General features: G+C 31.1%; 1 protein-coding gene across 3 annotated transcripts; it reads right to left on the bottom strand.

The window, feature by feature from the left end:
* Window positions 1-6768: 6768 nt before the first annotated feature.
* On the bottom strand, window positions 6769-12424 carry EMB3131 (Pentatricopeptide repeat (PPR-like) superfamily protein). 3 transcript variants are annotated; one of them, XM_088500914.1, is made up of 4 exons: window positions 12106-12424; window positions 8165-10687; window positions 7737-7895; window positions 6769-7084 (listed from the first exon to the last, which is right to left on the bottom strand). In XM_088500914.1, the coding sequence occupies exon 2, from the start codon at window positions 10549-10551 to the stop codon at window positions 8389-8391; it is 2163 nt and encodes a 720-aa protein (XP_088357040.1). In that variant the 5' UTR covers window positions 10552-10687; window positions 12106-12424; the 3' UTR covers window positions 6769-7084; window positions 7737-7895; window positions 8165-8388. The 3 variants fall into 3 exon arrangements, with proteins under 3 accessions (XP_088357040.1, XP_088357041.1, XP_088357042.1); XM_088500915.1 differs by having other exon boundaries at window positions 8165-10623; XM_088500916.1 differs by lacking the exon at window positions 12106-12424 and having other exon boundaries at window positions 8165-8786; window positions 8889-11084.
* Between the last annotated feature and the right edge of the window lie 300 nt (window positions 12425-12724).

Below are 12724 nucleotides of genomic sequence, written 5' to 3'. Positions count from 1 at the left end.
TTTATAAGTTAATTTAAAAAACAAACATGTTATAAATTTTATAAGTTTACACATGAATAATTATGTCTCACATTAGTTTTATATGTTAACTGTCATCAAGATTTTTTTTTATTTATTTTTGGGAATATATTATAAAAAATTAATTTTAATACAGTGTCAGTGTATAGTAACTTCATATATATTCAATCATATAATATTATATCAAAAAAATAATAATTATTTTTATTAATTGTATAAATGATCATCTAAAAAAATAGATATAATTATATACAACTGTGTAAAATATTTTACACTATTAATAGATCAAAATTAAGCTGATATTATGAATAGCAAAAGTTTAGAGAGAGCAATAGTGAAAATTTATGTTAATATGATAAAGGGAATATTCCACTTGGGAAGACTCCTTATCTTGATCACTTCTATAGTTACATAAAAAGTTGGCATCGAGTAAATTATTGGAATTTGTTACTGTGTTTCTTATGTAAAGATATTAATTTTTTTATCTAATCAATAATATAAATTTTTATTTTCAAATTTTTAAAATTGATTTTAATTAATAGAATATGTGACAATTTTTAAACCGTGTATTACTATAAGAAATTAAGAATACTAATATCCTGAAATTATACATGGTACTGTACCAAAATTATTTGGTAGATGTTATGATTTTCTACCACCAATTATTGGAATGAGAATGGAGGTTGAGATCCATGTGGTAGTCCTTCTTTGAATCTATAATTGTAAGGCTGTGATGTCAGCTTATTGTTACATTTATGACAAAAATAGAAATCAGAACGTGAATTGAAATTAGAATGTGAATATGAATGTAATCGCTATATTATAGTGGATTCATCAATGTATCTGCAACCTCCCTTTCTTGCTTTAAATTTTTATTCAAAAATGCTACATAATAATAAAAATTAGTCATTAAAATCAGTTATTATAAATCTATAAATCAGTTATTATAAATCTATATAGATTTATAATAACTGATTTTAATGACTAATTTTTATTATTAAAAATTAGATAATATATAAATATAAATATAAATATAAATATAAATATAAATAAATATTAATATATATTAGATTTCACATTATTCTGTTTCATATATCATATATATAAATAGATATGAAACAGAATAATATAAATTTAGAAAATAATAAGATTAAATAAAAAAAACTATTCTATATTTTTAAAATCAATTTTTTATTATTAAAATATTCTTTTATTTATTTATAAGAATTTAATATTAATATATAAATATAAATCATATTAGATTTCACATTATTCTGTTTCATATATCATATATATATATATATATATATATATAAATAGATATGAAACAGAATAATATAAATTTAGAAAATAATAAGATTAAATAAAAAAAACTATTCCATATTTTTAAAATTAATTTTTTATTATTAAAATATTTTTTTATTCTATCTATTTCATTTGCTGCAATAGGACGTGTAAACCAAAAATCTATTAATAGATAAGAACACATTCCAACTAATTCCCAAAAGATATAAATTTGGATCAAATTCGAATTAGTAACTAACCCCAACATTGAAGCATTAAAAAAATTCATATAAGTAAAAAATCTCAAATATCCTTAATCGTGAGATATATAATTATCACTATAAATAAGAACCAAAATGCCAACAGTAGTGATTAATATTAACATAATAAGGGTAATTAGTAAATCGATTTTTATTATGTTACATTTTCATTTTCACGCAAAGTTGTTCGTTCGTCATGTTAATAATTAATACTGAAAAAAAATTCAAGTTTTAATTTGATTCATGCATCTACCATAACTGAACTGAATATTTTGTCTCTTTACCATTTATAAAATAACTATTTAATTTTGTCATAAACATATTATACTACTTAATTTTGTTGCATCTGGATCTAATTTTGACTCTAAACATTTGAAGAGATCACTAATTTGAGTGAAGTAAAATCAAGCAATATAATAATTGTCATTTTTTAAAGACAAAACTTTCATTTATAGAATAGTCAAAACAGTGAATGATAGATAGCAGAGAAAACATATAATTTATATCTAATAAAATATATATATATTTTTTACGATCAACTATTATCTAATAGCTAGAAGACGCAATATTTAATTCCAAAAAATTTTAATTGTAATTCCTCCATCGTCAGAAAACTATTCCCTTGATTAATTGGCAGAGAATATAGTACCATGCACATAGTCCACAAAGTTATTGCACTATAAAAAAATAGAATTAAAAAAAAAAAGATAAAATTTATCTTTTATAGAAGAAACAAATTCGTTCACGGTGGTGTTACGTGTGTGTAACCCTAATAAAAAGGTGAGGTTTTATTTAGGCATGTAGATATGTTTAGTAGTTAGAACTTAGAATTCGGATTGGAAAGAAACAGAAAATTTGTTTTGTTTTGTGTTTAGATTTTTTCTTAGAATAAAAATATGAGAAATTAAATTGGTCTCTTGAATTGTCTTATATATTCATATCAAACTTTTGATTATTCTAGTAATTAATAATTTTACTAAAAAATATGTAAAATAATGTATATATGGCAAATAATTTGTTAACAGATTTTCTGAATTCGTAACAAATTTTTGTAAATATAATTATGAGTTTAATTTTGATACGACGACAGTGTAAAGTATTTTATACAGTCGTACAATTATTACATCTGTTCTTTTAAATAACTATTCATGTAGTCAATGTAAAAATAGTTATTTTTGTTAATATAACATTATATGATTGGATGTACACGTAAAATAATTTTACATTAATAATGTATCAAACATATAATTAGACAAAAATATTTTATAACAAAAAATAATCAAAATAATCAAAATTTATCTTATTTAATATTTATTAATTTTAATAATAATAATTAATAAATATTAAATAAAAACAAGTTGGACCTTTTTTTTTCTTTTGTCTCCTACACCACATGGAACTAAACCTAAAATAATATTAAGAGATTGAATGAAAACTTATTGGTCCATTGAATATGGAGCAGCCGTGTGTAAGTAAAACTAGTACACTTTATTTATTTTGATAGATAATTCTGGTTAGCTTTACTTGGGAAACAAAAAATCTTTCCCAGCTTTTTCACTACTTGAAAGGGCATTTAGATGTGGCGTCTGTTGGGTTTTGCAGGTTTATAAACAGCAATTTATTTCCAACCAGATATTTAGAATTTGTGATGTGAATGTCATCTATAATATCTAATATCTATCTTGCTTTTAGTTACTTAATTAGCTTGGTTACACTTTGCTAGCACTACTCTTTAATAATTTAATGTGTTCTTATCTAATTTCTACTTACATGGAGATAGCTCTATCAAGAAAGAAAATTATTTTTTAGCTATCCATGATTTAATAATTAATTAATAATTGTTCATTTTAGTCTTACAAAATTAACAAATCCTCTAACTTCATCCCCCTCTTCTCCATAAAATAAGATCAAATTACATTAGCATAATAACTGATAAGTGTTTTCATAGAATAAATAAACACTTGAATAATTTGTAAGACAAGTTAATATAATTAATTTTGTTGGTCACAATATTAGATATTTGGATTTTGTGACACAAGAAAAGACGTTTATTTACAACCTTTTTTTTTGTACAATTAGAGGGCCACTTACTACTTGATAAAAAGAATTTTTTTTTTTGGAAAAGTAAATTTGAGTGAAAAAGCAAAATTTTTTATTAAATTTATAAAGAATATCTACATTATATATAAATTTTTTTTTGATATACTTGCTTTCTACTACCTTTCTTGACAAAAGTTTATCTAGATACATCAATAATCTAAAAAGTGGAAAAGATATTTATTTTAAAACGAAAAAACACAAAATATATATTAGATATATAACTGCTTGTGCTATCAGACCAAGCTTTTAAAGTAAATAATTTCATACAACAACAATAAAGCATGATCCCACTAAAGAAGAATTGAATGCTAAATTAGGGTTCTTCCAGAAGCGGTTATTGTTTCTACGTGAACATAATCATGCAATAATAAGTCCAAACTAACTCAGCAGAAGAAAAACGTTGAGAAATTAAAAAAAGAAGCTGAATAAATAACATGATAGGGTTTGACATATAATAATAAGAAGAAAAATGTTACACGATCATTAGAATTTATTTGTTTTAGTCATCAATTCAATTTCTTTAGTCTAATTTCTTTAATCTAAAAATTAAACAACATACTTTATCTCATACTTTTAAATATTAATGATTAACTGATGACGGCTAAAATAATAAATTTTGATGACCCTAGCATTCCTCTAATAATAATAATAATATATGAGGACAAGAAGCCAAAATAAAATGCCACTATACCCCAGCACCATGTACCCCAAGCGCCACATTCAATCTTGTTATCTCCTCATCCAATTCTTCTAGGTAGCATTTGTTTTGAAATACTGAGACAGAGATTGAGAGATTAAGACTCAGTATCGTGTTTGTTAGTTTAGAGACTGGTACTAAAATTTCTGTTTCTATCTCTAAAATTTTAATATTTCAGTACTTCCAAAAAGTAGGGACACATGGGACTGAAATTTTTAGAGATGGAGACTGAAACTTTAATAACATTTTATACCTAAAATACTTTCATTTCAATTAATTAATTCTAATTTTACCCTTTGTACAAATTAAATTTGATTTTCGTTCTTGTTTCAATTCCTGTCTCCCATTTTGCACCAAACAGAATATTAAGATTTATTTCAATCCCTGTCTCTTAGTTTTTCTCTCAGTCTCGGTCTTTCCGTCTCTGTCTCTCCACCAAACGCTACCCTATTGTTCTAATCTCAATCTCCCTCTTTGTCACACGCACATTGTGGCTCTTTGTTTAATTTGTTTTCTTTTGCTAGCAATAACATCATCAACCTAATATTGACCAAAATAACTTTCCGTGTTATAGGCCTTATTCTCAGCCACTTATGAACAAAAATCCTAGTGTTGTTATGCATGGATGAGAGGATATTTTTGTAATATGAATTATTCATGAAGAAGAGAGAATTTAGAACACTCGAATATATCCGTGAAAATTTCATATAATATAAGTACCACGCATAAATTTTCACTAAGAACTCTCGGTTATGTATATTTTATTTGGATTAATTTTTTTAATTAATGATAATAAAAATTCAGACATTATTTAAATTATGCGAAATTTTTAGATGAAAGAATAATCTATTGTAAGAAAATATCTTGGTGTTGGAGTGTCCAAGTCACTATCTAGATGCCACACCTAATAGTCTCCATCGGCGATTGCTTCGACTTTGAGGGGCCAATTTTGATTGTTAGCATTCGTGAATTGATTTTCCATTCCTATTCATGCCTAAATATATAGGTTACAAAGTCCTTATATTCACTATGAAATATAAATTGGGGGAGGATAATAATTAGGTTATCTTTGGTTGTCATTTAGTCCTTTTTTTTCAGATATTGCTAAATAAAAATTAGAATCCAAAAAACATGATATAGCATTGTTTGTCCTTTTCAGTTTTTGTAAATAAAAAATATTATCTTGATTAATTCATCACAAATAAAATAAGAGACAAGATAATAAAACTTATCGTACTATTATCACTTTAAAAGTCGTTAAACACATGGAAAATGGCGACTTTTAACTCAATTTTATCTATAATATCTGAATACTAGACTAGTCACGAGTCACGACTGAGAATATTATCAGAACATTCATGCTCATTATTTTGAAAACAAAAATATTTTTTAGTAGATTTTAATTGAGATTACTTCATGTGATCACTTTAATAAGTATCCTCAAACTCTCCAATTTTTTTTCACTAAAGTATTGATCTCCTAATATTTTTTAATAATACTATAATTAAAAAATATACATAAAAAATACAAGTTAAATATAGACTTTTTAATTTTCTATGAATTAAATGTAGTGAAAAAAACATTCAAAACTTTCTATAGGACAACTTTTAACTATACATATGTATGTATGTTTCACATAGTTATTGCTTTTACGAGGGTAGTATCTCATTATCTTTGGGTTTTTTTTTTCAGGAGGATTGATTGGACGGCTTCTAAGTTCTAACCTTAGATATCATACATTACAACACTCATACGCACCCAAGACTAAGTTTCCATTAGGAAAGTCAAATGAATTAGCCCAACTTGCCTAAACCTGCGAGTTAAACAAGCTGACCTATTTAAATCCATTTTATTTATGGACCATAATTTTTTAGCATAGACTGTTTATAACCAGGCCCATAGTTAAACGGGATTGCGCATTTCTTTTATCTTTTTTAAAAAAAATATTTTAACAAAAAATATCACTTACATAAAAATATTAAAAAAAGTCATTTTAGTTAATGAATCAAATTTTTAGGTTGGATAAGAGAGAATGTTGGCTAAAAATACTAATTTTTTGTAAAAAATACAAAAAAAAATTAAACGAGTGGGCTGTTTAGTCCACAAGTTGACCCGTTTAACCCAAAATTTAAATGGATATAATTTTAGAGATAAAAACCCACCTATTTAAACAGATTAACGGGTTGGCTTGACGAGTTTGTCACATTGTGGATTAAAACTATTTTAAGAAACTTCAAACTTCTGGCCCAAAAAAGAAAAAAAATTATCTACGGAAAAATAATCGCTGGATAACATAGCATGGACATGCCCCGTCCCAAAAAAAAAAAAAAAAAAAAACATAGCATGGACATGCATGAGAATTACTAACAAGCATGTCACATCACATGCAAATGTCTTGTCATAAAGCAATTTTCTAACACTAATGAATTGCTAATTTCTCCTCGAGAAGAGAATCGCTTAATTAATATTATGATATTGTCTGGCTGTTATTGTTGAGGAGACAAGAATCACTTTATGGTTGTTGAAAGTTGTAACTAAACCCTAAGCTTAGTTATAAAACTAGAGACCATGACAAATTAATGCTTTTTTCCTACAAGGTGCCTTGCACATCAGGGAAAAAGTAATCTTAAGTATCTTACCATGGCTTTAGCTAGTTGACTGAAAATTCTCCCCAAATAATTTTAACATGCTTTATCAAGGTATATCACCATATATGATGAACCACCTGCATATGCACAAGAACACAAGCCATTAGATTTGTGGTAAAAAACTACAGTAGTGTAAAAGCATCTCAAATGTATGTGTATCAACATAGATACAACAAAGCCTTATCAATAGAGGTAGGCTACATGATCAAACAACACCATTCTCTTTTGATAAGTTCTTCAAAGTTATCCTTGTCTCCTCATATTCCTAGCAACCGGTTTATCCCTTCATCTGATCCACCTTCCCGGTAGTATTACTAAAATCATGTTTACATGGACACTGTGTTATCAAAGCGTAAATGTAGCTGACCCTTCTTGTTACCGGGAAAAATGGAAAACTTGATTGGTTATTTCGAAGTTACAGTGTTGCACAAAAAAGAGCAGGGTATCCAACTATTATCATAGTAAAGATATTTGGCTGAAGATGATAAACAACTCAAATATTCAATAGGGGGAAACTAAAACAGAAATTATAAGTAGAGCATGAATAACAAATCTCTATAGCTGGAAGCTTGGGACTAATTCGTCGCTAATCTCTAAATGCTTTGAAATGATATTTGGCATGAAGTGAAACTGTTATATAAGCAAAGAAAAGAACTCGGAACAGAAAACAAGTCCCTACAAAATGTGCATGCTAATCTAATAATAATTGTGAATTGTTTTAATACATACTTTTGCTCTTGAGATATCAACAGCAATGGTGAATTGTGCTTCACAAATCTTCGTCTGTCCTATTAAATATTAAATTAGTTCCACTTCGGCTCCTTAGGAAAGCATCTTCCTGTATATAATGTTCCAACAAAATGCATCTTGTCGGAATCATCACTGGACCTGAGAAATGAAATTGAGAAGTTACAACAAAGTTTTTTCAATGGGTTACAAGACCTAATGAGAGGAGTGAGAGGATAAGATAAGGAGAAGGATCAAGTGTGAGTAAAAGGATTTCGTATTAACACTTGTATCTATGTAATACTCTTAATTCTACTCATCAAACAATACATTTATGTAAAAAAAATCATGAAGCAACGATGAGCTTATGCTATGGATTAATATCGAATGCACCGAGGTGACATTATTTTGTCAAAGAAGCAACAGATTACCTCGACAGAACTATGGATTATGAGTTATGTCCAGCAACCCAAGTCTGATGCTTTGAAAAATCATTTAAAGCTACCACCACACATATGAACCACAAGAAATAAGATGTTTGAGAAGCAGCCAACCACACCATTGGAACTCTTCATTCCCTACTGCTTTTCTGCATCACTATGCATATTCAACATGTTGAGAGAAGAAATACATCAATTGATCTGCACAACAGTTTTCAACTTGGCAAAAACTTAAAACCCTTTGATTTTAGTTTAGATTCTAAACCGAAGAGCTTAATTCCTGATAGCACCAAGTCTGCGGTCCTTTGCTTTGTGTGATTGATTAGTAATTCGTCATACACAATGGTGTCAGCTTCGGTTAACAATCTGCGATCCCTCAAGTTTGAAAAAACCTTCCTGGCCTCTTCAATTGTTCCGTGCTTAGACATGCCAGATATAACTGCAGCACATGCCACAATGTCCAGAGGGCAACCCTGTTGCATCATCTCATTCAATACTTCAATCACTTTCTCGGCATCATTTGACTTACATGAGTGAATGATGGTAAGACTATATTTGAATTCCATAGGACCACTGTCTATGTTGGCAAGGCAATCACGGACAAGCATCATACCTGCATCAATCTCGCCAATTTTACAAAGCCCCTTGGCAAGGAAACTGTAAGCAGCAACAGAAGGAATACAAGACATCTCAATGATCTTATTGTGATACTCACATGCCTCCTGAATTTTACCAAGATCAACATGGCATAGAATTGTTATACTGTATGTAAATGAGTCAGGTTTCAAGTTTGAGGCATTCATTTCGTCAAAGAGTAATAGAGCCTTCTTTATCTCACCAACCTTGTGTAGAGAATCCATAAGAATATTGTACATTTCGACACTAATATAACCTTTTGCCTTCAAGTGTGTAAAAGCCTCTAATGCTACTAATGGTCCCTCCTTCACCAGAAGGGATAAGAATTTGGCAAGATCATCAATAACTGGAAAACCTAACTTCTCCATCTGCTTGAGAAGCTTGAAGAGTTCTTCCATTTTTTTTGCTTTAGCATAACACAGCAACAATGGTTTCACTGATAAAAAATTTGGCTCAAGGCCCTCCTTAATAGTAACTTGGAAAAGCTTGTAAGCCTTCTCAATCTTATTCACATTGCACAAGCCTTCAATAAGGGAATTATAAATTTCTAAATCCGCCCTATATCCTGAGTTAACCAAATCCTTCAACAAATCGAAAGCCACACCAATCTTCTTTTCCGCCACAAACGACTCTATAAGTGACCCATATATAGCTCTATCTATCAAATGACCCTTACTCTTCATCTCCTTGAAGAACTCATAACCCTCTTCAACCCTCCCTCCTTTCGACAACCCTATAATTATAGTAGCATAAGCCATCACATCAGCCTGAACCTTATCCTTCTTCATTTCTTCCCAAACCCTCAAACAACCATCCAAATTTCCCTCCGGAACCAGCATCCGAACCAAAGCGGTATAAGCAAACACGTCCGGCTTGCACAAATTCACTCTCATTCTCTCCAAAACCTCCAGCATTTCGTCGATTCGCCCGGCCTTACACAGCCCCTTAATCAAAATCATGAAAGTAACAGCCTCTTCCACCAATCCATCCTCCCTAAAATCGTCATAAACCGAGAGCGCAAGATCCAAATGATCCGTCTTTACCAACGCATCCATAACCCTATTATACAAAAATACCCTAGGCTTAACGCCAAACTTCTTCATCTTCTCATACACATAGTAAACCCTAAGTCCCCTATTGGCATCAGAATGCATTCTAATCAAAATCTCAAACTGCTTCTCACTGGGGGGTTTCCCCTGCGAGTCCATAAGTTCGGGCAGCTGGTCAGCTGCCCGGAACCGATTGCTACGGTTCAAGCAATAAGCAAAAGCATTATAGGATGCAAAATTATGGTGGAAGCCTTTCTGCTTACCAGCCCAATGGAAGAATTTGGAGGCGAGGGTAGGGTTTGTTTGGAGCTTGAGAACCTCAGCAACGAGGGTGGGTGGGACCCTACGGAGTTTGTTGAGCTCGGAAACCACGGAGGGGCCCCAGGTGTGGCGGTTCTTGCGGAATGCGTCGATGATGAATCGGGCGATGGGAGAGAGGCGAGGGGAGGAGGAGAATGAGAATGAAGGAGACGGGGAAGGAGGTGGTGAGGGGTTTTGGGGGAGGAAATGAGGGTCCCACTTGTGAATGTCGAAGGGAATGGAGGGTTTCGAGGGGGGTTTCTGGGGTTTGAGGGTTTGGCGGTTCGAGAAGAGACCGCCGCGGACGGTTGGGCGGTTCTGGGAGGGCGTGCGGTGGCCGTAGAAGAAGTATGGCTTGTTTGCTTTGGGGGGTGGTGATGCTGGCGGGGGCATTTCTTAATTGGACTGCGTGCCGTGGTGGTGGTTGTGACTCCGGGGCCGGCAGTGAAAGGAAGAGGAGTGTGACTGTGTGAGAGCGAAGATGGAGCAGAGAAAAAAACTGCGTCAGTTTTACGAAATTTATGTGTGCCTGCAAATTAATATTCTTGACATTAATTTTTGAAGTTTGATTTCAGTTTTTATCTTGTTGTGCAGCAAATTTCTCGATATAGGAGATTTATACAGTAGATATAGGAGTATAGGCCTATGGGCTATGGCAGTATATTTTTACTTCTTATTGGAAATGGGTTTTGAGATGACACAACACAGCACAAACATCCTAGTGAGAGTTAACTGAATGAACCATAGTTGTTAGAGCCGAAGAGGTGATAGAACCAATCAAGCTATTGGGTCATTGAATTACTGACCAGTGAGTCATTGATTTAATTAGTTAATCCAGTTCCACATAAATAAAAAATATAAAATAATAAAAAATTTAAAATTAAAATTTAAAATATACATTTTTATTAGCATTTAAAAAAAATTAAGTCTCAAATTCTGATGGTGTATTTGATAAAGCCATCCTAAAACAATATATATACAACAGCAATAATATAGAACAATATATTACACTCTAAAACAAAAAATTGAATAATCTACCTAAGAATCAACAAGTTATAATCAATCAAATATAATCAACAACAATCAAGAATCAACCGATTTAGTTAATCAACATCATTAATCAATTACTCAGTTAATCAACTTATAACCAATTACTCAGTTAATCAACTTATAACTAAAGTTCTACCGAAATAACCATTTTATAATAAAATTTTATAAATAAAATATAAATAAATACACTAAAACATAATTATAATCTAGTATAAACTTTAAAATATCATTTAAATTTAAAGTATTATAACAACTAAAGTCTTATGATGCTATTAAAAATTTAAAATACAAACTCAAAAATCAAATAACATAAGGGAATATCCAAATATAAAATGTCAACATAAAAATTTCTCATCAATCATCAAAATTCGCAAAAATTTACTGCAGATTCACTGCATTAAGATCATCTTCACCTTTATTTCCACCATGTTACACAGAAGAATCAAAAGATACACAAATGAATATTTTTTGGTTGACCCTATCATCCATAACTGAAAGAAAAATTCATTGAATTAACTAACTAATTCAATTTATGCTTTTCTTTATTGAATTAACTTCAAAACTGACCAATTTACGTTAGCACAACAATGAACAACTTTAACAAAAATTGACAAGATTTAACAAAGATTAATAAAGTTTTTAACATAATTTTAAGTTTTTAACAAGTCAAGTACAAAAATTAACAAAGTTTCCCAATTTTAACAAACTTAGCACAATGATTAAGAACAGAAAAAAGCACAGAATGTCTGAACGAGCACAAAATTGATCATCAATAAAATTTAACAACAAAGGAAAAAAAAATCAAGATTGAGCAGTGAATCAGTAACAGAGTTATCAAATTATCATCAAGCATTAAGACAGTAACAGTGAGCAGAGGCTTGAGGGAGAGCGACGGACGACGGGAAGCTGGCGACAAACACTGGCGAGCTGGTGACGGACGACGGCGAGCTGGCGACGAACACTGACGACGCACACGACGGATGGACGACGGGCAAGAACTGCGGAGCAGGACCTGGAGATGCTCGCGTTGGCGAACTAAGGGAGGGTCTTCGAGAACGACGAACCAAGAGGATTAGCGAACGACCACGGTGAGACAGGAGGGCGGCGCGATGAGGCTAAGGTTATCAAGGAAGGGTTGTGCGATCGAAGACCTTTGGAACTTGGAAGAGCTGCGTGAGGGAGAGGGGAGAGACTGGGTTTCAGTCTTTCAGAACGGCAGAACCCTTTTCCTTTTTTAAATTAAATATCAAAAGTCAAAACGGCATCATTTTAGATAAACCGGCCAGGTTCCGGTTCAGTTCACCGACCGAGAACCGACCAATTCAACGGTTTTTGCACAGTTTCTCATTGGCGGTTTTTTTAGAGGATCGAGCCGATAATGCCATTGGTTCACGGTCAAACTGGCCCGACCAGCCGGTCATATCCGGTCTTCAGAACCATACTTATAACTCAATAACTACCATACTTATAACTCACTAACTAAAATACTGAATAACTTACAAAAAAAAATTAAACA

This window comes from Arachis ipaensis, chromosome B1 (genome assembly GCF_059453495.1).
Source record: "Arachis ipaensis isolate K30076 ecotype BB chromosome B1, ASM5945349v1, whole genome shotgun sequence".
Classification (NCBI taxonomy): domain Eukaryota; kingdom Viridiplantae; phylum Streptophyta; class Magnoliopsida; order Fabales; family Fabaceae; genus Arachis; species Arachis ipaensis.
This window is presented reverse-complemented; position numbering and strand designations above follow the sequence as displayed.

Coding starts and splice junctions, on each gene's coding strand:
- EMB3131 (XM_088500914.1), bottom strand. CDS start 10,551: ATGCCCCCGCCAGCATCACCACCCCCCAAAGCAAACAAGCCATACTTC.